At 44.0% G+C, this 26841-nt stretch overlaps 1 protein-coding gene across 1 annotated transcript; it reads left to right on the forward strand.

Annotated features, from left to right (window-relative positions):
- LOC124138913 (conserved oligomeric Golgi complex subunit 7-like) lies at positions 1–26168 on the forward strand. The gene is made up of 24 exons (XM_048398887.1): positions 1–115; positions 1932–2024; positions 4303–4347; positions 4803–4858; positions 5678–5762; positions 6363–6452; positions 7406–7474; positions 7969–8004; positions 9319–9439; positions 10551–10633; positions 11005–11115; positions 12334–12492; positions 12973–13027; positions 14334–14464; positions 15869–15943; positions 16807–16872; positions 17462–17603; positions 19798–19909; positions 20917–21020; positions 22751–22881; positions 23101–23184; positions 23763–23877; positions 24957–25088; positions 25543–26168. Exons 1-24 carry the CDS (start codon positions 113–115, stop codon positions 25707–25709), a joined length of 2265 nt encoding a protein of 754 aa, XP_048254844.1. The 5' UTR covers positions 1–112; the 3' UTR covers positions 25710–26168.
- The last annotated feature ends 673 nt before the right edge of the window (positions 26169–26841 follow it).

A 26841-nucleotide genomic window follows, 5' to 3' on the forward strand; every position in this document is an offset into this window, starting at 1 on the left:
CCTCCCTTTGACGGTGTAATGGCCGATGTAAACACTGTCGACGTGTGCTACTGAACATTGGTCAAACTGTTTGAATCTTCAGCACATCATCACTGGAATCAATCACACTACTATGGTACTGTATGACAGAGCTGATACACTAATAGGCACTATCACTCACACCTCAATTACTAACTTGAGGACGCGTAGACTTTCCTCACAGCGATCTCAACACTGTACAGGGATGTTAGATCTGGGATGTTAGATGTCTGTCACTGTTGTTGACAGTGTGTCATTAATTCTGACGGCAACATTGCAGTTCACCTGTCGCAGCGCAAAGTACCTGACATGCCTAACCGTTAGGATCGTAGAGGGGTGATTGGCAAGGGTGCCAACCCTAATGATCCGATCTAAAGAGGAGCTTAATCAGAAAGGGGATCCAAGAGCTACGGATAGACATGATACACATGATAGAGGTCGGGATATATATCGTCAGATCATAGCTCGTGCTATAACAGGACATTGTAAATACTCACATGATTGCTTAATTTTAAGATAAAGTCCTCTTTGATAAGTGAGTCAGATTTTTTGCAGTTGTTCTTGTGATTAATGAGAAAACTACAAATGTTTTTTAAAGCGTCCCAAATATCAACTTTCCGAGGCAAGGAAGTTAATTAAATCTAAAAATGGACTTTTACAGTCAGTTAACTCCCCTGCTTCGGGAAATTGGAAAACCCATAACACAGGGATATCTGCAAAATATATAATAAAATTTCAGACTTAATCTATACTCGCCAAATCATCCCAGACTTTAGGTCTCTAGGGTCTCGGAAAAACAGACCAGGTGAACTGCAGTCTTGCCAATATAGCTGGCTGGCGTAACACAACAATAATTCATCAGCTCACTTGCTGTATATTATATGTAAGAGTAAGTGGCTGGACATGTCATGTAAACAGCGGAGGACATGTGCACGAGATATGGGGTCGCTGGTCACCCACATATTTTTCAAGAGCTGTATGCCATGACCAGAGACTGAATGAAGTATGTTTCCTGTTTAATTATCCATAGAGTTCAACATGTTCAAGATAGGTGATATGGTAAATATATTACAAGCAAATGTGAAATGAAAAATTTCGCTTCCAATGTAGTGTTGTTGATGTAATGCAGACATATTGTCACCTTGTTGATGTGAATCGTGCTGTGTAATGATGGCGTAACAGAAATGACATAATCTTGTTGACTTCATGTAAACACCATTTTCAGTATGAAAAGCTTGTGCAAGTATTGATTATAAAGAGGTTATTACATTTGTGTGAGCATCATACTGATTTTGTCTGAGTTGATATAACTGTCATTTCAAATTCATTTTGTCAACTCAGTATTACACACTGACCAATGCGACCTGTGAAGATCCGGGTTAGAATAGGTCTGTAGCAACCCATGTTTGTCTTAAGAGGCGACTATGCTTGTTGTAAGAGGCAAATAACGGGATTGGGTGGTCAGGCTTGATGACTTGGCTGATGTCATCATATCCCAATTGTGTAGATCGATGCTCATGATATCAATCACTGGATTGTTTGGTCCCAAGTCGATTATTGACAAACCGCCGTCAATTAGCTGGAATATAACTGAGTGGGGCGTTAAAGAACAAACAAACGAAAACAGCAATTGATCAAACAAACACTGAACAATGCTCATTATGTAACAGGCAATCGGGTAGCCTAGTGGTTAAAGCGTTGCTCGTCACGCTGAAGACCCGGGTTTGATTCCCGACATGGGTACAATATGTGAAGCCCATTTCTGTTGTCCCCCGCCGTAATATTGCTGGAATATTGCTAAAAGCGGCGTAAAACCATGCTCACTCACTCATTATGTAACTGTCTCTCTGTTGTGCCTCCTGTGTTGCCATTTGTGTACTGATATATACAGTGATCTTCGTTGTTTCTTTTAGGATTACTCAAAGTTTATGGATGATAATTTTGATGCCAAAGAATGGGTCAATCAAGCATTTCAGACTCATAGAGATCCTGGCACGCCCAAAGATGTGAGTAACCTTGATGATTTAACTGGGTTTATTTGTGGATATGAACAAACAGTCCTGAACACTGGTTACGGGGTGAGAATGTTTATTTCCTCATCAGGTTTAACAAACCCTGAATCAATTAATTAAACCATACAATAAAAACAGGGTCATACAATATGCACAGTGTTTAAAATGTCATCACATTTGTTAGATGTCATACAAATCAGATAGCTTATGTGCTCGCTATGCAGTAACTGCAAGGGGCAACAACTCTTGACTCTCTCAAGACATACAAATCAAATAAATATTCATGCAGTACATAGACCGTGATAGACACAGACGTCTTAATGCAACATGCATGTCCAAGTCAGTAGATGTGATTCACAGTATCACAAACATACATACAAAGTAATTCCTACTGTTTGTATGGCACTGGGTTGCAAGTTTTAACAGTGCTGTCAAACATATCTAAACAATATGAAACTCACCAAAACAGTTTAGACTAATACCACATTCAAACTTACCTTCACCATGTTCACATTCTTGCTCGCAAACATGAAATCAATCAAACATTCAAACACAACAATTAAAGCTTAGAGAAATTAAAACTACTTCAACGGATCAGATAAGTTATTTTATCGTTTATAAACTAAATCCTGTAATCATGGTAGTTTGAACATGGTTGAGGTTGAATTTACTAGTTATGCACGAACATTAAAATCATATAACATTTAAATATATACACACTTATGAATCAGTGTGAAAGATTAAAGGGATACAACACTCCAAGTTTGAAAGTATTTTTTGAAAGTATCGTCTTTCTCTTCGCAGATTCCAAATTTGCTTATTATGGACTATATTTTTGACTGGTTTGACTTGTGTTTGGCACTATTCTTGCTGCGCTGCGCAACTCGACTCCTATCGGAGGATTGAAGAATGAGAATCTGTATATCATAACAAAGGATATACAGTAAGGAGCTGCAGCCAAACCGACATGTGTTTTTGTCGCTGATTAATGCATACACGACTTGCAAGGGTGATGCTATCCATCAACATCATACATGTATTATGCACTGTAAAGAACTACATAGAATCTCTCCAGAAAATTCAGGTTAACAACCAGGTGATAACAAACTTGGTCAATAAAAATGAGGAATTTGAGATAAATTATCACTAGACATGATGATTTACTATTTTCAATTGTATGTTCTGTACAGCTAGGCGTTTGTTTACATGCAGAAATAAAGATTACCATGTCTATTTTCTCGTAAACTAAGCCTGAAATGTCAAATATGCACATCTTCTATCAATCTAATGGTGATTGGGTTACAATTTAATAAACTAATAATGTTCCTCCAAACAGGGTTAGAAACGAACAGTTTTTGTCCACTAGTCCTTATAATGATAACATATAGCAAAACCCTTAAAATGGGCCAATTTCTACTAGTCCTTAGGATACCTTTACTATTGGGCAGTTTGGTAAGGACTACAGGACTAGTGCCAATTTCTAACGCTGCCAAAGAATTTTGATGCAATGATCGGATGAATTGTATCTGAAAATATGATGCAACCAGAAATAATATATTCCAATATCAAGTTATTTTTGTTGCAGCTTTTACTGTATATGCTTAAAATAATAATAACCATAAGTAGTTTGAATGATCCAATCAGCATTAATTGAACCAGGCCGCATAATAATGTGCTAAAACTACCTATCCACCCTTAATTAACTGGAAAGATACTGAAGTATAAAGCTTAAAATAGATCAAACTCTTAAACCTTTTGTTCTGAGTAAAGTCTGTTTTCAAAGTACCAAAATTGTTGACAAAAACACATTCATTAGCTCAAATAGAAAATAGCGTACTTGCAATTCTAAAGTTCCATGTCATTACAAACATTAATACAATTTCATGTATAAAATGACTTAAAACTATTATGTAAATGACTGTATAATACCAAATAATGTATCAGCAGTAACACATTACATACTTAGTTAAGCAACAGACAGTGTGTTGGATATATGTGGTTGAGAAGGGTATTTGCAGCCAAATTGATCCAACTGTACATGTTCACACGACAGTGGAGATGAAAACTGTCTGCTGATATTGTTTGTTTTCAATTTCATCATCATGATTATTATGATTATCTTAACATTTAGATCCTTAGATTTTGTTCCTTTCACATGACGTAACCGTAATAATTATATTGTTAAACATATCCTTAAGATTTGTGGAAGTTCAGACTTTTGTAGAAATATGACATTTTACCATGCAAACCATTCCCTGTTTTTTTCCTTCAGCAATATGCCACGACCTTGGTGATGAAGCTGCAGATGTTTATACAGGTAAATCACTCACTGTTCCAACGTCCGGTGTATGCCCACAGACACAATGTGTCACCTGGCTGTTAGTGTGTCATTACGACCTGCTTGCATGGAGCATTGCTCAAGGGTAGACACTGTTGGTAAAATGCAACCATTCTGCAGCTCATTTCAAACTAGTGGTTATGTAAAATGGCTAGATTTTAGTCAAAAACAACCAGTCGTTCTGGATTTTCACTGGTCTCATCCTTACAGATGAGTGTCCGTGTCTATCCCTGATTGCTCATGCTATCAACCACTAGTCTGTGTGAACCAGACCTGTTGTGACAGTCTTACTTATATATATGCATGGAATATTGTTGTTAAATATGTGGTGTTAACCCGTTAAACTCCATACCGATTCTAAACCTAAGCCCAGAACCCAAAACCGCTTTTCTCATTTTGGGCTGATCTGACTGAAAGTATATAAAATTTTGCAGGAAGTGAACAACATTCTGGAAGAGGCGGGGCAGCAGGCACTACAGAATCTGCCAAGGTGCTTACACTGATCATGGTCACTTACACACACCAGGAAAAGCTATATATTTGAGAATCTGGGTCAGATGGGGCCCACAGTATCCCATGCTTGTCATAAGAGCCGACCAATGTGAGAATTGGGTGTTCAGGCTCTGTGACTGGCTGATTGAGTGTCATTATACCCCCATGGTGTGAATCATTGCTCATGCTTTCACTCACTCTTTTGCCAGTCTGAGACTCCAGTTTGCACAGGCTGATGTTATGTTAGCTGGAATATTGTTCCATGCTTGCCGTAAAAGGCGACTATGCTTTTTGTAAGAGGTGAATAACAGGATGAGTGGTCAGACTCGCTGGCTTGGTTGATGCATGTCATCATATCCCAATTGCCTAGATTGATGCTCATGATGTCAATCACTGGATTATCTTGGTCCAGACTTGATTATTTACAGACCGTTGTCATATAGCTGGAATACATGTATTGCTGAGTGCAGCGTTAAACAACAAACAACCATACAAACAAGGCACCATTGAACATCACTCACTCTAGAAATTGTGGCCATCTTTGTAAAGAATTGAAAATAATTAAGACTTTGCAAATGGGATTCATTATTAACACAGTTTTGGATACATGTTATGAATGTTAAAGATTGTTTCCATTATGATTTCAATCATCCCTTACATGTCTAATGTAACAGCTCAACTGTGATATTGGCAAGACTCTTTATCATGCTAATCAGTGTTAAGTTTAAGGACTTATAAAGTACATGAACCAATGCATTTTTATTGCCAAAACATTTACAAAAATGATTGTGACTTATAGAAAGTATTGCACATTCAGAGTTATGCGTGAAGTGGATGCAGTGAGACAAGAGGCTTCCCTACTACAGGACCAGATGAGGACAGTCAAACAGGACATCCAGAAGGTAGGTGTCCGGTGTAGGACAGTCAAACAGGACATCCAGAAGGTAGGTGTCCGGTATAGGACAGTCAAACAGGACATCCAGAAGGTAGGTGTCCGGTGTAGGACAGTCAAACAGGACATCCAGAAGGTAGGTGTCCGGTGTAGGACAGTCAAACAGGACATCCAGAAGGTAGGTGTCCAGCTTAGGACTGTCAAACAGGACATCCAGACGGTAGGTGTCCAGTTTAGGACAGTCAAACAGGACATCCAGAAGGTAGGTGTCTGGTGTAGGACAGTCAAACAGGACATCCAGAAGGTAGGTGACCAGCATAGGACAGTCAAACAGGACATCCAGAAGGTAGGTGTCCGGTGTAGGACAGTCAAACAGGACATCCAGAAGGTAGGTGTCCAGTGTAGGACAGTCAAACAGGACATCCAGAAGGTAGGTGTCCAGTGTAGGACAGTCAAACATAAACTGTGAGAGTGTCCTCTCCTATGTCTGTAACAACAATTGAAGAGAACCCGTGAAAGTTGTTTGGTAAAAACCTTGTTATGAGAAGGCTGAGATATAGAGAAGACAGATATGTTAAGACTGAGAGACCACGTGACTGGCGTGTTGCAGGTGGAGCAGAACACGGCCCAGTCCATGCAGACCCTGCTCAATCTGGACTCCATCAAGTCCCGGATGAAGACGACAGCAGATGCTCTCAAGGTATGCACTACTGTGTCATCTGTGTGTTTCAGTCACCATTAACATGCAAGTCTTGGATGGCATTGTAGAGTTTATGTCATGACATGTTTACTATCATTCTCATTTCTATTGAAGTCTTCTTGTCACCAAATGTGAAGACGAGCTCTTCTTTATCTGACACTCAAACTCTGAATTTTTTCTTATCCTGTGTAACATGATTGCATCCTGTGAGACAGGATGAGTATTAAATGTTAAATTTAATATAAAATTTACAATTTAAAAATGATCGGGAATTTAATTTACATAATGTTAATTAAATGACACTACATGTCCATGTAATAAGTCAGCAGTAATCATTATCACCACTGTTATTTTTCTCTAAGCACAACAGTATTCACATAGGAAGTAGATTAGAAAGGCCTGTTAAGTGTTTTTTGGATTGCACTGTAAGCTGTCAGTGATGGAATATAGATGTAATCAGACATTGAGCGAGGTAACTTGAAGTGCAAGCTGGGTCAATAAGGATATGACAAAATGAGGACGTCATTATATCCAGAGCCAGATAAATCTCTATTGCAAGAGAGTAATTGGTCAATTAGACTCTCTAATCATACCCTCTGATAGTGGAATAGGACTCCTATTACATGACAAGCGACCCGTGAAGATCCGGGGTAGAATAGGTCTTCAGCAACCCATGCTTGCCATGAACGGCGACTAATGGGATCCGGCGGTCAGGCTCGCTGACTTGGTTGATGCATTTCATCAATCCCAATTGCGTGGATCGATGCTCATGATATCAATCACTGGAATATATGGAATATTGCTCAGTGCAGCGTAAAACAACAAACCAACCAAACCACCATGACAAGCATCAATTTCCATGTATCCTATCGTGTATGGCATGAAGACCTGACTGACCAGGCATGTGTTATATTGCATCAAGGTGTATACATTCCGCTGATGCTGTGTTGCAGGAGGCGGACAACTGGACGACTCTGAGCGCCGACGTGGAGGACGTGTTCCAGTCCCAGGACATACAGACGGTCAGTTCATATCCTGTAGCAGTTGTGAATGTTGCAGCTGCACTGGTCAACTGTTTGACTGCCACTATTGATATTCTCCCTTTGTTAGGTCTTGATTATTTCTGTTTTTGACATTTGATAGGGGTTAGGTGAAATTGGGTTCGACGTTGTGATCAAGATTATTTCACTTACATGGCGACGTGCATGCATGTGTGTGTGTGTGTTTGTGTGATGAGTGTGTGTGGCTGCTGGTACTAGTCCAGACTACTGCCGGTTTTATAGGGCTAGCCCACTGAGACACCTTGTTTAACATGGACACCTCACTACAGTATACTGACTCTGAACCAACCAGAGCTTGTTTTGTGCCCTGAATCCTAAGCGCCATTTGCATAAGTGATTAAATTTGAAAACTACATTCTAAAGTACCATTCTAAGGTGTCAAATTAAACCATACTAAAGTGTCAAATTAAACCATTCTAAGGTGTCAAAATAAAACATTTACTTTTTCATTGCAGATCACAGCCAAGCTAAGTGGAATGCAACAAAGCTTGGTGAGTATATCTTCTGGTGGTTATCTTCCAGATATGACCACACTCAGTTCATGCTGTCCAAAGTTTGCTTGCACTGTTCTCATGTGATGCGAGCAATTTCATGTCATAGTAATTAGGGTTACGTAAACATAATATAGTGCTAAACCTTGTATATTCACTCACTAACTCACACAAATAAGTCAGCCTTGTGTTTTTTTCATTCATTTATCACATATAATAGAATTATGTTATAAATGACTGACAAAAACATTGCATTCATTCCTTCTTGACGCTTGTTGAGAGCCAGGGATGATCCAAACCAGATCAGGGCATCCGCACTCGGTTTGTTGTCGTCTGGTGTGATTGGTTTCATTGAAAATGTGTCTGGTTCTTATCATTAAGATGGCGATTGTGTCATTGTGTCATTGTTTGTAATTTGTGTTACAATTTCTATTGAAGGTGTACATACTCCATAGTTAAGTATCTCTACTGGTTTTCTTTAGAAAGCTTGGTGAATGCAAACATGACATAGACTAGAGTCGCTTCCCTTTTATAAGGGACATTTAGTGACTTACTCTAGCAGGCGGACTGGTGTATTACTGCGAAAGGCGATCACTGACAAAGTTATCCGACTGACTTATCACTGACATTGTGACGTAATATATTAATGCACACATTCCAGGAAAACTTGTTTAGATACTATTTGTTAGAATTGAAAATACTTGTTTTGATGATAGAATTTCAGAATGACTTCATATGATAAAGAGGTTATCACACTTGTGTGTTTTGGGATGGTAAAGAGCCTGTATTTGGAATAAACACTATGTTTTAAGCTCACCAAGGCTTGCTGAATGCAAATGTTTTACAATGTTAAGGGGAATTTATCGCTTACATGACAGTTTCTACTGGTTTTGGGTTCACAGACATTCATGTTTATCAAGTTTTTCCTAAAATGATAAATGTTTACTGCCTCTATCATTGTGGGCTTCCTTTTAATGTTTTAACTGAGATGCCGTTTTATGCCTGATATACTGTTCCAACCCATCTCACACACTTGCAGGGGCAGGGGTGGCCCAGTCCTTTAAGGTGCCGCGATTTGCTGTGCAGACTTGCGTCCCTTGGGTCACACCAGAAACCTATGATTGTGGGTTCGAATCCCAGTTCACCCCAATTATGTTTCTAGGTTTGTCAGCACCATACCCGTGCTTGTGGGTTTCACCAAAGTGGTAAACGTCTGGCTTCGGGCATGAAGCAGACATGCCGTGATATAACTGGAATACTGTTAAAAGCAACGTTAAACCAAACCCACTCACTCACTCACTCTTCTGTACACAGCAAATGTTGGTGGACACCCCTGACTATGCCTCACGATGTCAACACCTGGAGAAACTCAAGAACCGCCTGGAAGCACTGCTGAGTCCTCAGCTGGTGGCAGCATTCAACAGCCAGTCCTTAGGTTAGTCTTGTAATGGCCCACTCCCAGCTGGTGGCAGCCAGTCCTTTGGTTAGCCTTGTAGCCCACTCCCAGCTGGTGGCAGACAGTCCTTAGGTTAGTCTTGTAATGGCCCACTCCCAGCTGGTGGCAGCTGCTCCTTAGGTTAGCCTTGTAGCCCACTCCCAGCTGGTGGCAGCTGCTCCTTAGGTTAGTCTTGTAATGGCCCACTCCCAGCTGGTGGCAGCCAGTCCTTAGGTTAGTCTTGTAGCCCAGTCTCAGCTGGTGGCAGCCAGCCTTTAGGTTAGCCTTGTAGCCCACTCCCAGCTGGTGGCAGCCAGTCCTTAGGTTAGTCTTGTAGCCCACTCCCAGCTGGTGGCAGCCAGTCCTTAGGTTAGTCTTGTTGCCCACTCCCAGTTGGTGGCAGCCAGTCCGTAGGTTAGCCTTGTAGCCCACTCCCAGCTGGTGGCAGCCAGTCCTTAGGTTAGTCTTGTAGCCCACTCCCAGTTGGTGGCAGCCAGTCCGTAGGTTAGCCTTGTAGCCCACTCCCAGCTGGTGGCAGCCAGTCCTTAGGTTAGCCTTGTAGCCCACTCCCAGCTGGTGGCAGCCAGGCCTTAGGTTAGCCTTGTAGCCCACTCCCAGCTGGTGGCAGCCAGCCCTTAGGTTAGTCTTGTAATGGCCCACTCCCAGCTGGTGGCAGCTGCTCCTTAGGTTAGTCTTGTAATGGCCCACTCCCAGCTGGTGGCAGCCAGTCCTTAGGTTAGTCTTGTAGCCCACTCCCAGCTGGTGGCAGCCAGTCCTTAGGTTAGTCTTGTAGCCCACTCCCAGTTGGTGGCAGCCAGTCCGTAGGTATGATATGATTTTGTGTATCTAGATCTATTTGAAGAAACAAACAATAATTATACTACTAATAAAAAGCTGACAGATTAACTATAGTGATATGAAAGAAAGGGTGGCCCTTAACTTTTTAGAGTAGTATACATTAATAAATAAATGCATGCACTAACTGAAACTAAGAATGTAAGAATAGACAACAGTGCAGGCTTGGGTACAGTGAAATCTGCAGTATTTAATTCACCAGGAAAGTTGGATCAAGGATGTTGAGTGTTAGAGAGATGATGCTTTGTTGCTGCAGAGTCTGCCCAGATGTACACGAAGATGTTCGAGAATATAGACCGACTGCCGCAGCTGTACAAGTACTACCACAAGTGTCACAAGGTAGGTCAAGGTCACCAGCGTCTGACATGCCTGTAGACAGGTCAGTATGTGTTAATGAAACTGTAGAACAAATTGATAAATGTGCAGAGGCAAGAAAAACCTGGTGCTCTGTTCCAAAGTGCTATCTGTTAAATCCATGTTTAGGTCTGGGGGATACAGCAGTTGTAGCATTAACTTCACTGTTTGATGTAAGCCATGATGACCAGCACGTATACAAGAAATTACTGTAGATACAATCTCATACATGGAGGGGAATTGTCAGCAGAAACAAGATACTTTCATTCAGTGTGTATTGTCTAAATTTCCTAAATTTTCGAGAACCAAGAATATTGTTGACCTCACTGTTGATCATTGTTGTCTCCTGGCAACAGCACCAGCTGCTGCAGGCATGGCGGGACATCCTGGAGACGAAGCAAGACGACACCGTGGTGGTGTGGATGACCGACTTCTACGACCACCTCAACTCCACCTGGCATTCACAGGTAGGCAGTCACACTCTCAGTTCATCGTCTGTGGCAATAACTGAATAACGTCAGTTGAAATAGCTTCCCAGTGATGCTTGGTGTAGACAGCACCTTGGATGAAGCCTCAACGGCTTCCATGTGTGTCTGGTTCGCAATCTCTCACGTGGACTAGTTATATGGTTGAGATATTGTCAGTTACCAAGAAAGACTCCCTCACAGATTCCCCTGATTCACTGATGGTGTACGACAATGGTAGAGATTAAGGGTAGTGGGTAGTGAGTAGTGAGTAGTGGGGCTGGGACGGGTAACTCAGGTACTCGAGTACTCAGGGTCAGGGGGGGGACTGGGTAGGACCTGGGTACCCTCAGGACTACCTGGACCCGTGGTTAGTCACATGATACATTGTTTAATGACAAAAGTTATCTAGTACTTCATGGCTTCACTAAAAGTCACTAATGTTCACATTTCTCTCTGACTACACATATTCCTTCTGACTTTCATATGTTTGTATTAGATAATGTTTTAGTCAAATTCAGTGTATGCATGACCAGATTGTTCTATATGTGTATCTAAGTGCATTTTGCTAGGTCTGTGGTTAAACTAGTGCCAATCGTACATTTTGTACCCATCTCTTGCGACCTACAGCGGGTACCCAGGTAGGGTAGGGTAATAGGGTGTTGGGTACCGGGGTAGTAAATTTGGACTCGTCCCATCCCTAGTGAGTAGTATCAGTGTGTTTGAAATGCTATGAAGTACTACTCTTTACGAACCTTCTTCAGAGCACCAGATGTGTAAAATACGCAAAGTATATCACCATTGTGCAATTAATTTTGAGTTACTACATAAAACGTGCATGAAAATGTTCAAGACCTCAAATCCACTGTGCATTATTACACACAAAAATGCCCCATCCTGCTTATTGTAACTTAGACATGTGTTATAATGTGATATAATGTATGATTTAAATGGGAAAAGAAATTTGGTTACAAATGTAAGACCACATCATTTGGATGTGCTTATGGATATGTATGAAATGAACAAAGAGACTATGCAATCTTCAATCTGTGTACATCTTAGTATTTAAGTACAGAAATACAACAATAACTTAGACATGTACATCACTGTTGGTTGAATAGAGGCACCTCAGAAGTCACTTGAAACAACTTTTTGAGGTCTACTGCACATTTGGGAATATTGGTAATACACTGTCAAGGTTTACTTTTTTCTGTTGCACAGGTAAAATGGTGTGGTCAGGTGTTCAGTGACCCTGTCCCGATTGTGTGTGACCTCATGACAGAGTCACTGGCCAGTCTGGACCCTGGTCTGTCCACATGCTTTGCCAACCTGCTGTCTGAGAGAGGGGAGACGCTCGCCACTCTTACAGAACTTAAGCAGGTAAATATTAGTCTGGTAACACAGTAAACAATGTCAGTCAGGTAAACAACATTACGAGTCATTAGACAGGTCAGAAACATCTGTCTGTGGACAGGTGAGTTGAGGTGAAATGGGGTTTAACGTCGCGTCGTGGAGGCGGTCTCCTCTGTGGACAGCTTCACATTAGACAGCTAAACAAGATTAGGCTGGTGGACATCAATAGACAGGCAAACAACATAAAACAAGTTGAGACAAGCTGATGCAGATCCAAAATTGAAAAAAATATACCTTTTTGTATTCAATATTGTTAAAGTTCGAATGAAAACTGGTTTGTTTTAACTTATATATGTTTTTTCCCACTATGTTGTCACAAATGGCCCTGATTGACATTTGTCACTTCTACAACAAGATTAAATGACCAAATGCAGTCTCTCCTATTTTCCTGATCAGTTTAAGTGATGCCAGCAAGTATTGCCTGAGTGTCCATGTGTCCTGTTGCAGATATCAGAGAGATTTGCCAAGAGTATGGAGAGTGCAGTGGAAGTGCATATGACAGGTGAGGCACATGTTTGATATATTTACAGTCATTCAGTACTAAATGCGTACATTGTATCACATATGTGCTTGGGTAGACACGGTAGGCACAGTAGACACCAAATTAGCCCACAGCCAATTTCAAAATAGTAACTTTGGATGCAACTATAATATGTTGACTGTTTATAGAACTTTATGTTTGGTTTCTCTGCAGTGATACATATTTGGGAAGCCCTTATGTATGATTTAACAGCAGCATACATTGCCATTCCTTTGTTATTTTATTCAGTGGAAAGCCATGGGTGAATACCTCCCTTGTCTTGTAGACTCCCTCCTCCATGTATCCAGCCTGGAGAGATTGCTGCAGACAGTGTACGCCCCCTACAGGCCGTATCTACTGATTATATCCCTTTTCTTGTAGACTCCCTCCCCCATGTAGGCTACACACAACCAAATGTTTTCCCATAGACTAGCTTCTATAGTAAGGTTATATTTTTTTTTAAATTAACCAAGCATTCAACAGCTATTACCTGTACGTGTGTGCACAGTTTGGCCTTAGAGCATCAATAAAAACAAAAGAAATGACTAGCTCACCACCCCCAGTTTAACACCAAATGTCACCTGCTTGAAAATATCTGTGGTCACATTCAGCATAAGTCATCATGTTGAAAAAGACAGTACTAGATATAGAAAAACATGTCAGTTTTAAAAACTGGATGGATGTATATTTAAAAGACATAAAAATCTTACACAATATCCTCCAATCACAGCCTGCAGATATCTCTCGATCTGCACTGAAGGCTCCCTACAAAAACCGCACTGTTCCAACTGGTTCTGATTTGGTGTAGTAGAACCTGTATCCAACCTGGAGAGACTCCTGCAGACTGATGTACTGATTATCTCCCTTGTCTTGTAGACTCCCTCCCCCATGTATCCAGCCTGGAGAGACTGCTGCAGACAGTGTACGCCCCCTACAGGCCGTATCTACTACTGTACTGATTATCTCCCTTGTCTTGTAGACTCCCTCCCCCATGTATCCAGCCTGGAGAGATTGCTGCAGACAGTGTACGCCCCCTACAGGCCGTATCTACTACTGTACTGATTATCTCCCTTGTCTTGTAGACTCCCTCCCCCATGTATCCAGCCTGGAGAGACTGCTGCAGACAGTGTACGCCCCTTACAGGCCGTATCTACTACTGTACTGATTATCTCCCTTGCCTTGTAGACTCCTTCTCCCATGTATCCAGCCTGGAGAGATTGCTGCAGACAGTGTACGCCCCCTACAGGCCGTATCTACTACTGTACTGATTATTTCCCTTGTCTTGTAGACTCCCTCCCCCATGTATCCAGCCTGGAGAGATTGCTGCAGACAGTGTACGCCCCCTACAGGCCGTACCTATTGAAATACAAGACCTTCGAGGAGGTTCAGCTTTGCAACGATCTCAACAACATCAGGCTGGTTTGTAGCATTGTTAATTATCATTTCCAATTTGCAGCAAAAACAAATGTTACTTCTGTCAATGCACTGGTCTCTTGAGAAAGATTATCGTAGTTTTAGCATCATGTTAGAATATCACATGAAAGTAGGATAAGTCTCAAGCTTGTGTAAACGACACTCAGCTCTTTATAATGTCAAAAGAGATTGTGTTAAACATAGCCTTCTATCCACTGTCCCATCACTTTCAAATCCCAGAACGAGTCTTACCTTATATCTAAGACTGAAGCCATGACACCATGTCTGTTCTGACCCAAGACAGATGAAATAAAGTTGATCAGTATCAGCTCCTCTGATGATGAACAGGCTTGATGCACAACTTCGATATGGATTTCGTGTAAAAACACAAAACAGGAAACTCCCTTGTTGCTTGGTTTGTGAGATACGTTCCATAATGATGTTGTACAGAGAGATACACTATCACTGGTCTCGTGTGCACAAAAGGAACCCCATAAAGACTCGGGTTAGAATTGGTCTTCAGCAACTCATGCTTGTCACAAGATGTGACCAAATAGACTTGGTGCAGGCTTGCTGACTTGGTTGATGCATGTCATCGTATCCCAACTGCATAGATCGATGCTCATGATGTCAATCACTGGTTTGTCTGGTCCAGACTCGATTATTTACAGACCACCATCATATGGCTGTAATTTATAACTAAAAAAACAAAAAAAGCACATATTTGGGTCACATGTTACTTTTGGCTTCCAAATATATAGTTTGAACAGATGGTTCCTATAAGATCTGTGCTTCATGCTGCGTACCTCATTTATGTCGTGACCCGAGAAGATCCGGGGTAGAATACATCTTCAGCAACCCATGCTTGCCATAAAAGGCGACTATGCTTGTCATAAAAGGCAACTAACAGGATCGGGTGATCAGGCTCGCTCCAATGCTCGTGGGTTTCACCAAAGTGGTAAACGTCTGAGACCTGCATCACTTCGGGCTTTCCTCCGACATTAAGCTGACACGCCGTGATATAACTGGAATACGGTGTTAAACCCAACTCACTCACTCACTCACTCAGGCTCGTTCACTTGGTTGATGCATGTTATCATATCCCAATGGAGTGGATCGATGCTCATGATGTCAGTCACTGGATTGTCTTGTCCAGGCTTGATTATTTACAGATCGCTGTCATATAGCTGAAATATTCCTGAGTGTGGTTTTAAACAACAAATAACCAACAAAACAAACAAACATTTATGTCATATTTCATGATCACTGTCAAGATCAAGTCATGAAGGTTTCAGCCAAGTAGTCAAACCTTGTTGACTTTTTGCTTGTAACCCTCCTCCAAACAACAGACCACTCTGAGTGATGCATGTCCACCTCTCCAGCCGACTGACCACTGTTACTTTATTACAGGACCATGAGGAGGTGATGGACACAGTCCAGCTTCTCGGGGAATCGGTCAACAAACTCTTCCATTCAGCCAATGAGGTGAGAGATCAGGGTTTCACGCAACACACAAATATTGAGATTGGACGCAGAAAAAGAATATACTGTGTCCTGTAGGACACACAATAATATTCATTGTACCTACAGTGTTTCAAGAGCAGCTATGGGTGTCTGTCATTTCATCCATCAGTCATGACCTCTGTCCACATGATCATTGCTTCATTCCAGGCGCTAGAGTAATTCACAAAATGTACAGAACCCTGCGCCACATCATAAGTTTACAGGACCCTCATATTGCCTGCAAGGACCCTTGAATTAATTATTGGGGGTCCCCTGGAACCCCACTTTTGTAATTCAAGGTAAAACTCTCAGAGAAAGTGCTGCATGCATTTTTATGTGCATCATTGATAGTTTAAGGGTACATACAATGCCTAGGCTGTATTCTATTCCTTGTTCAGCCGTCCATATTCCCATCTCCCACACGCCTTGAATTTCTATTTCGACTTAAAATAATAAAATGTTTTCTTGTCTCAATTTTCCCCACCACTTTGGAAATTTATGCCCCGTTGTGATAATAAAATACTCCGACAGTTGCACATTAAAAAAACCCAGGTCAGCTTGATCTTCATTTTCATCATAAATTAATTTAAGAGCTGTTACCAAGTTTTGTTTTTCTTTATTTCGCTTGCTTTCTTGCTGGTTGAGGTTCGAGATGAAAACCACATAAAAAATTAATAAAAAATTATTGGTGTGTCCTGAATGCATTAACACATGTGGATACAGTCAAGACATTTTCAAGGTTATGTGACTCTAATGGTGTAGCAAGGTTATGTTTTGTATAGGGTGTTTACATGTGTATGTAGTTGTCAGTGTCTGCATGACATATGTTTTATTGTGTGTTTCAGGCAAATGACAGATGTCAGAAACTAACAAATGGGTTTGGTTACGTCAGCCTCCTGGAGGCTAACAAGGTAAGACTGGTTTACCTACAAACAAGGGTCACAGTGATCTCATATTTGAGGTCAAGGTCATTCTAGGCTAATTTGAGAGAGTTTTTTAGGATTAGATGTTACTGGCTTCTGTTGTGTAATGGCATCTTGATAGAGCTGTGATATTAATGACTGATACATACAATATGTAACAGGTATGGACACTTGACATTTCTTGAGGCACTGAGAGTTTCCAGTTGCTTCATTTCCTAGGACAAGTTTTGTAATTATAATGAAGAATCTCCTTTCAAAGTTGATAACATAATGGAAATGTTCTAATGCTATTTATTCTATCAAAAGACCACCTCCGTGGTATCTCAGTGTGCAAGCACTATAAATCAGCATCAGTCCGGACTAGTACAAGCAGCCACACACACACGTGCATGCACGTCGCTACATAAGTGCAATAATCTTGGATGCGACGTTAAACCCCATTTCACCTCACTCTCTCTCTCTTTTTCTCTCTCTTTCTTTTTCTCTCTCTCTCTCACGCACTCACTCACTCACTCTTTCTCTCACTCACTTTTTTACTTGTTTGTTTTAAATAAAGTGTCTTTATTCTACTCTCCAGACATATTTCTCCAGCTATTGCCGAGAGTTCCGTCGAGTGCTCATCAATATTCGTGAGAAGTGCCGCACAAGTCCCAGCGAGGACCCGGACTGGGAGGACTGGTCTCACTTCCAGCACTCGCTCCGCATCATACAGACCACCGGTCAGTCCCACACTGCCCCCACAGTCATGTAGGGGAGCTTGACCTAGGACATGCTGATGGCTGTAGTTGGTCACAGGTTAACATGGTTCAGTACCTAACTTGCAGTGAACTGAAATGAATCAGTTTGGTAAATTCCAAGTTGTTCATATCTGAATTTTGTCAGTCTCTTCAATCAGAAATCATTGTAGGGTGTGGTCTATGTTATAAATTGGTGTTTGGTTAAACAAGTCCCTTTGTTCAACTCAAGGCTGAAACCCTGGTGTGTCCCATGGTTGGTGCCGTCTTTTGACCCGTGAAGACATTGGTTAGACTATGTCTTCAGCAACCCATGCTTGCCTTAAAAGGCAATTATACTTGTCGTAAAAGGTGACTAAAGCGATCAGATGGTCAGGCTCGCTGACTTGGTTGATGTATGTCATCATATCCCAATTGCATGGATCGATGCTCACTGGATTGTCTTGTCCAGGCTCAATTATTTATAGACCACCATCATATAGCTAGAATCTTGCTGAGTGAGGGGTTAAACAACAAACAAGCAAACATGATGCCATTTTCCCCTGTACATTTAAGGGGGAAGAGGTTTGGTTTCCCTGGAGAGGAATGATTTTGCAAATTAGGAGTCCTCATTTCCTTATTGTTTGTGATAATCTTAAGGTTTTACAGCAAATACCATATCATACTTTCATAACTAGCATGTCTAGTCAAAAATGAAGAAAGTATTTAGAACCTTTCCTTGTTGTCTATCTTGCCATGTGTAATTTAATGAAAACACCAAATGCAGATGTTATATGATTACTGTCATGTATGTGTCATTGTATGACATGTCATTGCTTTTATTGTCCCCCAATGACCCCCTGTGTGTCCCCGAGTGACCCCATGTGTGTCTCCCACTGACCTCCATGTGTGTCCCCCACTGACCCCCCTGTGTGTCCCCACTGACCCCCCTGTGTGTCCCCCACTGACCCCTGTCTCCCCTGTGTGTTCCCCCACTGACTCCTGTCTCCCCTGTGTGTCCCCCACTGACCCCTGTCTCCCCTGTGTGTCCCCCACTGACCCCTGTCTCCCCTGTGTGTGTCCCAACTGACCCCTGTCTCCCCTGTGTGTCCCCCACTGACCCCTGTCTCCCCTGTGTGTCCCCCACTGACCCCCCTGTGTGTCCCCCACTGACCCCTGTCTCCCCTGTGTGTCCCCACTGACCCCTGTCTCCCCTGTGTGTTCCCCACTGACCCGTCTCCCCTGTGTGTCCCCCACTGACCCCCCTGTGTGTCCCCCACTGACCCCCCTGTGTCCCCCACTGACTCCTGTCTCCCCTGTGTGTCCCCCACTGACCCCTGTCTCCCCTGTGTGTTCCCCCACTGACTCCTGTCTCCCCTGTGTGTCCCCCACTGACCCCTGTCTCCCCTGTGTGTCCCCCACTGACCCCTGTCTCCCCTGTGTGTGTCCCCACTGACCCCCCTGTGTGTCCCCCACTGACCCCTGTCTCCCCTGTTTGTCCCCCACTGACCCCTGTCTCCCCTGTGTGTCCCCCACTGACCCCTGTCTCCCCTGTGTGTCCCCCACTGACCCCTGTCTCCCCTGTGTGTCCCCCACTGACCCCTGTCTCCCCTGTGTGTCCCCCACTGACCCCTGTCTCCCCTGTGTGTTCCCCCACTGACTCCTGTCTCCCCTGTGTGTCCCCCACTGACCCCTGTCTCCCCTGTGTGTCCCCCACTGACCCCTGTCTTCCCTGTGTGTTCCCCCACTGACCCCTGTCTCCCCTGTGTGTCCCCCACTGACCCCTGTCTCCCCTGTGTGTCCCCCACTGACCCCTGTCTCCCCTGTGTGTCCCCCACTGACCCCTGTCTTCCCTGTGTGTTCCCCCACTGACCCCTGTCTCCCCTGTGTGTACCCCACTGACCCCTGTCTCCCCTGTGTGTCCCCCACTGACCCCTGTCTCCCCTGTGTGTCCCCCACTGACCCCTGTCTCCCCTGTGTGTCCCCCACTGACCCCTGTCTCCCCTGTGTGTTCCCCCACTGACTCCTGTCTCCCCTGTGTGTCCCCCACTGACCCCTGTCTCCCCTGTGTGTCCCCCACTGACCCCTGTCTCCCCTGTGTGTCCCCCACTGACTCCTGTCTCCCCTGTGTGTTCCCCCACTGACTCCTGTCTCCCCTGTGTGTCCCCCGCTGACCCCTGTCTCCCCTGCTGTGTTGCAGGTGATCTGATACAGCATGTGGAGGAGCTGGACCAGCACATCATCAGCTGTGTCCTACACACAGTTGGCAAAACTGTTGGGGCATCCTCCCCAAGCAAGGATGCTGACAAGAGGTGCAGTAGGACTCCTTCATCTCACAACAGCTTAAGAATCCTATTAAAAGGACCGTATGAAATATAAGTCCAATCTCTACTTAAGTGCATTAAGACGTAGCTGCAGCCTTGATACCCTTCAGATTGTTATTCCAGGACTGTATAACCAAGGTCATCATTATAATAATGTAACACACAGCATGTCAGCAGAGCAATGCAGGTCCAAGACATTTACCACTTTGGGAAATCCACAAGCATTGGTATGGAGCTGGCAAACCTAGAAACATCGAAGGTGAATGTGGGATTCACGCCAGTGATCATTTGATTTGAGCACTACAATAGGATGCAACTCTGCACAGTAAATGTGGTGACATATGCAATGGGCCACCCACGCCAAGTAAAATTAATGAGATACATTATCATACCTCCATGTCAGAATGATGACATCCCTTATACCCCGCCATGAACAAGACTGCACATGGATTTCTGAGGGGCAGAAGAAATCCCTTATACCCCGCTTCAAAGCAAAAAAGCCACATGCAATCCGAGTCCATGAAAGTCATGTGACAGCATAAGTTGTTAAACTGAGCTTAATCGAACAGCTGATTTCTATCATATTTCAATTTGTTTTAATTCTTTTGAAATGTGAAATTAAAACACGTCGGTAAGATAAATTTGTTGTAGCAGGATCACTCAGGGTACATAGGGTTTTTATGCATCCCGCATTAGATTTTATACCACAAGCTGGTATACCCCCGAATATGAGCCGGTATAAAACCTAACAAGGGACGCACGCATAAAGCCCAATGTACCATGAGTGATCCTGCTACAACGTATGATGTCTGATGATATCTTGAGGTGGTGTGTTTACTCTGCTAATGCCTTGCTGTGAAGAAAGTGTGAGAACTGCATCCTGGAGAACAGGTGTCTGCAGTGTAAGAACTCCACACACTCAGTAGGATGAATGTATGGTCTCTGTGTCAGTTTTTGTGTTCCTTTGCTCTCATGTGCTGTTTTTTTAACCACAGATTGAGTCAGCGCCGACACACCCTGTCGTTCCAGGCGGCGCTGTTCCTGTCGAGTGAGGATGAGGTGTCTGCACTGGAGCAGCTGGTCACCAGCCTGGAGGAAGGTGGGTGGGTCAGGGTGTACACTAGGGGTCACAAGTCTGGAGGAAGGTGGGTGGGTCAGGGTGTACACTATGGGTCCCCTGTCTGGAGGAAGGTGGGTGGGTCAGGGTGTACACTACGGGTCCCCTGTCTGGAGGAAGGTGGGTGGGTCAGGGTGACACTAGGGGTCACCAGTCTGGAGGAAGGTGGGTGGGTCAGGGTGACACTAGGGGTCACAAGTCTGGAGGAAGGTGGGTGGGTCAGGGTGTACACTAGGGGTCACCAGTCTGGAGGAAGGTGGGTAGGTCAGGGTGTACACTAGGGGTCACCAGTCTGGAGGAAGGTGGGTGGGTCAGGGTGTACACTACGGGTCCCCTGTCTGGAGGAAGGTGGGTGGGTCAGGGTGACACTAGGGGTCACCAGTCTGGAGGACGGTGGGTGGGTCAGGGTGACACTAGGGGTCACCAGTCTGGAGGAAGGTGGGTGGGTCAGGGTGTACACTAAGGGTCACCAGTCTGGAGGAAGGTTGGTGGGTCAGGGTGTACACAAGGGGTCACCAGTCTGGAGGAAGGTGGGTGGGTCAGGGTGTACACTAGGGGTCACCAGTCTGGAGGAAGGTGGGTGGGTCAGGGTGACACTAGGGGTCACCAGTCTGGAGGAAGGTGGGTGGGTCAGGGTGACACTAGGGGTCACAAGTCTGGAGGAAGGTGGGTGGGTCAGGGTGTACACTAGGGGTCACCAGTCTGGAGGAAGGTGGGTGGGTCAGGGTGTACACTAGGGGTCACCAGTCTGGAGGAAGGTGGGTGGGTCAGGGTGTACACTACGGGTCCCCTGTCTGGAGGAAGGTGGGTGGGTCAGGGTGACACTAGGGGTCACCAGTCTGGAGGACGGTGGGTGGGTCAGGGTGACACTAGGGGTCACCAGTCTGGAGGAAGGTGGGTGGGTCAGGGTGTACACTAAGGGTCACCAGTCTGGAGGAAGGTTGGTGGGTCAGGGTGTACACAAGGGGTCACCAGTCTGGAGGAAGGTGGGTGGGTCAGGGTGTACACTAGGGGTCACCAGTCTGGAGGAAGGTGGGTGGGTCAGGGTGACACTAGGGGTCACCAGTCTGGAGGAAGGTGGGTGGGTCAGGGTGTACACTAGGGGTCACCAGTCTGGAGGAAGGTGGGTGGGTCAGGGTGTACACTAGGGGTCACCAGTCTGGAGGAAGGTGGGTGGGTCAGGGTGTACACTAGGGGTCACCAGTCTGGAGGAAGGTGGATGGGTCAGGGTGTACACTAGGGGTCACCAGTTGGGAGGAAGGGGGGTGGGTCAGGGTGTACACTAGGGGTCACCAGTCTGGAGGAAGGTGGGTGGGTCAGGGTGTACACTAGGGGTCACCAGTCTGGAGGAAGGTGGCTAGTTGAGAGTGTAGACTTTGGCAGACCACTGAGGGCATTTTACTACCCATTATCCACAATTCTTAGCAAGTTACAAGTGGGTTATTTATATGTTACCCATAGACTAATTTAAGAAATAATTTTGCTTTGACAACTCAGAAAAGTGATAACCTTATGACAATAGAGGGCTGCTGTCAATGGTAGCTGAAGTGAGATTAGTCTATCATCTCAAAGTAAATCCATTCAATATATTTTAATAAATTGGTATGAAAGCTCATACATTCACTGATTGCTTGTCTACTGACTTCCCAGTGTCCGTCCCATGCGGTAGGATGTTGAGGTGTGAATAATGAGTTCCTCTCTTGCGTCTACAGGTGACACGCCATCTGTGCTAACAGAGATCATGTCCGACATGAGCAAGCTGAGTGAGGAGGTGCACAAGTTTGGATTTGACATCGTGTTTGCCCAGCTGAAGAGATATCTCAGCAACCTGGCCAACATGGAGGTAAAACATTGTCTTCAGTTTCCCTGTCTTCGATAAACATTAAACCCCATTTCACCTCACATCCCTATCCTCAATAAACGTTAAACCTCTTTTCACCTCACCATTACCGATAAACATTAAACCCCATTTCACCTCACCATCCTTGATAAACATTAAACCTTATTTCACCACACCATTCTCACATTTCTCACAGATCAAATCATGAACTTGATGTTTCAGATATGGACTTCCCGGTCAGCTGGTGGGGCCATGACCTCTGACCTCCCAACCTTCAGCCTTTCACCCCAGGAGTACATCACCAAGGTCAGCACTGCTGCCACTTCTAAGATTGAATAAGTACAACCTCCATAGTCCACAACCATGGTTTCATGCTTTCACTGGAACCCCAACACCAAGAATATTACAGCTGGGAACAAATTATTTTCTCAATTATAGAAGGCCTTTTGTTCTGCTGTGTCATTAGACCTCATGCAGAACTGTTAGCTTTGCAACAAACCCTCCTTGTTTGTTTTGTTATTTCGTTTAACACCACACTCAGTAATAATACAGGTATATATGGCCTTAGCCTGTAAATAATCCTGTCTGGACCAGACAAACCAGTGATTAACATTAAGAACAATGACATGCTATCAACCAAGCCACCAAGTTGACAACCTGGTGTGTTCAGTCACCTCTTACAACCAGTACTGGTTCCTGTGGATCTACTCTAACCCACCGTAGCCATGTGGGTTGTGATTGTAACTGCCATCTGTATCTAAAACACATGAGTATATTGCTGGCGCATTCTGTCAGAATCTGCTGAATGATGTGACTTGAAGTTTTTATGTACTTCAATCAGTTCACACTGTGGTGATGGCCGATGGCCTGATTGTATGTTTCAGATTGGCCAGTACCTGATGACTCTACCCCAGCATCTGGACCCCTTCACCTTGCAGGACAGCTCGACTCTCACCGTTGCCCTCAAGCATGGCAAGCTGCCCTACACAGATGAACAAGGTAGGTCATCACACAGCAAGCTGCCCTACACAGATGAACAAGGTAGGTCATCGCACAGCAAGCTGCCCTACACAGATGAACAAGGTAGGTCATCGCACAGCAAGCTGCCCTACACAGATGAACAAGGTAGGTCATCGCACAGCAAGCTGCCCAACACAGATGAACAAGGTAGGTCATCGCACAGCAAGCTGCCCTACACAGATGAACAAGGTAGGTCATCACACAGCAAGCTGCCCTACACAGATGAACAAGGTAGGTCATCGCACAGCATGCTGCCCTACACAGATGAACAAGGTAGGTCATCACACAGCAAGCTGCCCTACACAGATGAACAAGGTAGGTCATCGCACAGCAAGCTGCCCTACACAGATGAACAAGGTAGGTCATCACACAGCAAGCTGCCCTACACAGATGAACAAGGTAGGTCATCGCACAGCAAGCTGCCCTACACAGATGAACAAGGTAGGTCATCGCACAGCATGCTGCCCTACACAGATGAACAAGGTAGGTCATCGCACAGCATGCTGCCCTACACAGATGAACAAGGTAGGTCATCGCACAGCATGCTGCCCTACACAGATGAACAAGGTAGGTCATCGCACAGCAAGCTGCCCTACACAGATGCACAAGGTAGGTCATCGCACAGCAAGCTGCCCAACACAGATGAACAAGGTAGGTCATCGCACAGCAAGCTGCCCTACACAGATGAACAAGGTAGGTCATCGCACAGCAAGCTGCCCTACACAGTTGAACAAGGTAGGTCATCGCACAGCAAGCTGCCCTACACAGTTGAACAAGGTAGGTCATCGTACAGCAAGCTGCCCTACACAGATAAACAAGGTAGGTCATAGCACAGCAAGCTGCCCTACACAGATAAACAAGGAAGGTCATTGCACAGCAAGCTGCCCTACACAGATGAACAAGGTAGGTCATCGCACAGCGAGCTGCCAACACAGATGTACGATGAGGCACACTTTTCAATCAAATCCTCTTCTTTATCTGTAGATTGGATAGATTTGAATCTCACTGCTCTATGGTTATGACTGATATATATAATAGACAAGTAAAATTCATTTCAGAATCTCCAGAGCACCTGGCTGACTTGTGGCTGGAGTCTGTTGCCAAGGGGACTATGCATGTGTTTACGGAGGAGGTTCTCAAGATTCACGAGCTGACCCCACATGCCACCAAGCAGCTCATCACCGATATAGGTCAGTCAATGTAGAAAACAGCCACCTTATGCAAGTTGTTTTATCATTTAAAGTAGAGTAAAATTCTAGTGTTTACTGCTCATAGCGCATCAATGTTAGCGCATCAGAATTACATAACCAGCTATGTAATTAGTCTGTGCATAGGAATACTTTCCCACATTGCACTTCTGCTACCTGTAACACGATGAAGTCATCCAAGTAAACCGAGTCACCTTAAAATGTGTTTGTCTGCTATTACCTGAAGTCCTGATTGGACAGTATATGTCGCATGCCCCTTCAACATCTAGTTTAAAAGCTCAAACGTTTAAACGATAATTATGCTTTTGAATTATAGAATCACAACCTGTTTCCCCATCTACCTGAAAGAAGTGGTACATGGACATAGTTACACAATTGCAAAGTTTACTGCTCGGACTGATATATTTTAATCAGTTGTGTGTGCCTTTGTCGACAGACTACTTGACCAATGTGCTGGATGACCTCGGCCTGCAGTCCTCTGAGACCCTGCGGAACATTGACGTCCTGCTGAAGGCCACCCCGGACACCTTCACTGAAGCTGCGGAGCAGATGCCACAGCGGGTCGGCCATGCCATCAGCTCCATGAGGAGCATAGACCTCTAAGCTAGCCGTGACGCTCATCAGGACTAACAAACACAGTTAATGGGATTAGTTGGCAAATGTTTATCTGTAGGAGGACATGTTTTCAAATCTTACACTTCATGGTGTATTTATCCTGATTTACATCACAGTATATGCTTCTTAGTGATTTCATGTAACGGGGACTGCCTTCCGACTTTCTTGGAAAAAAGCATCATGAAAAGGGGGATAATTTCAGCTCGTCAAAGGTTACCTCCCCTCGACCATCCACTGAAATACTGCATTGCTGTCATTATTTTGTTCTGTCACTCACTGGAACACAAAATGTTTGTTTTGATGCTTGAGAAATACTTGTGCCTGGGATATATTTATTGGTATTGTTATTCATTTGTTTATCTTTTGTACAAACGCATTATATAGTGTAATATATTGTTATAATGACACATTGTGGCACAAGAATAAAATAAACAATATGGAATTGTCTGTGTGTGGGTGTGTCTGTATATAATTCAAGTCAACGTGGGGCACCATTAGACTTTACATAGAAGGATCATTTAGAGTCACTCTCCTGAAGGTAGTCAAAGCTTATGTTATACCTGGGTGTAATCTGACACACACAGACTAGGTATCCCCCAAGAGCCGTCCAATGAGTATCCAGTGTTTACAATGTGTCCCCTGATTGATTGTATGTCACTGTGCCCTCACAGCGTGGATGCTCATGCTGTCAATCTCTGGTTTGTCTGGCCAAGACAGAATTATGTACAGGCTGTCGTGGTATGGGTGGAAGGTTGCTGACTGACATTCACTCACTCACAGAGTTGCGTACAGGTTCTTCCTGCCAGGATTTGCTGCATGTGGTGTAAGACTCCAGATTCACTGCTATTATAATTCTCTTGCATGTTTTGTTTGAGTGGTATAAGTCAGTCACATGTGTAATATCAGTGTGGATGAGGTTTCACGGGGTGAATGGGCTTGTGGGCTTGAATGAGACCTGATGTTGGGCCTGTGAAACCCTGTACACCCCAGTGATGACAACATATTTATTATATAATGGGTAGGTTTCTCAGCAGAATAAAGCCAACAGATAAAACAGTAACCGTCATTTATTGATAAATAAGCAAGTGAAAAAAAGGTCAGGTAGGTGTCACTTTCATTG

The sequence above is a fragment of the Haliotis rufescens genome, unplaced genomic scaffold, assembly GCF_023055435.1.
Source record: "Haliotis rufescens isolate VD_foot unplaced genomic scaffold, xgHalRufe1.0.p SCAF_19, whole genome shotgun sequence".
NCBI lineage: Eukaryota > Metazoa > Mollusca > Gastropoda > Lepetellida > Haliotidae > Haliotis > Haliotis rufescens.

Bases quoted from the DNA above. Each gene is read 5' to 3' on its own strand.
- LOC124138913 (XM_048398887.1), top strand. The intron at 10,634-11,004 runs GTAGGTCAAGGT...TCCTGGCAACAG, and splicing joins ACTACCACAAGTGTCACAAG to CACCAGCTGCTGCAGGCATG. The intron at 15,944-16,806 runs GTGAGAGATCAG...TGTGTGTTTCAG, and splicing joins TCTTCCATTCAGCCAATGAG to GCAAATGACAGATGTCAGAA.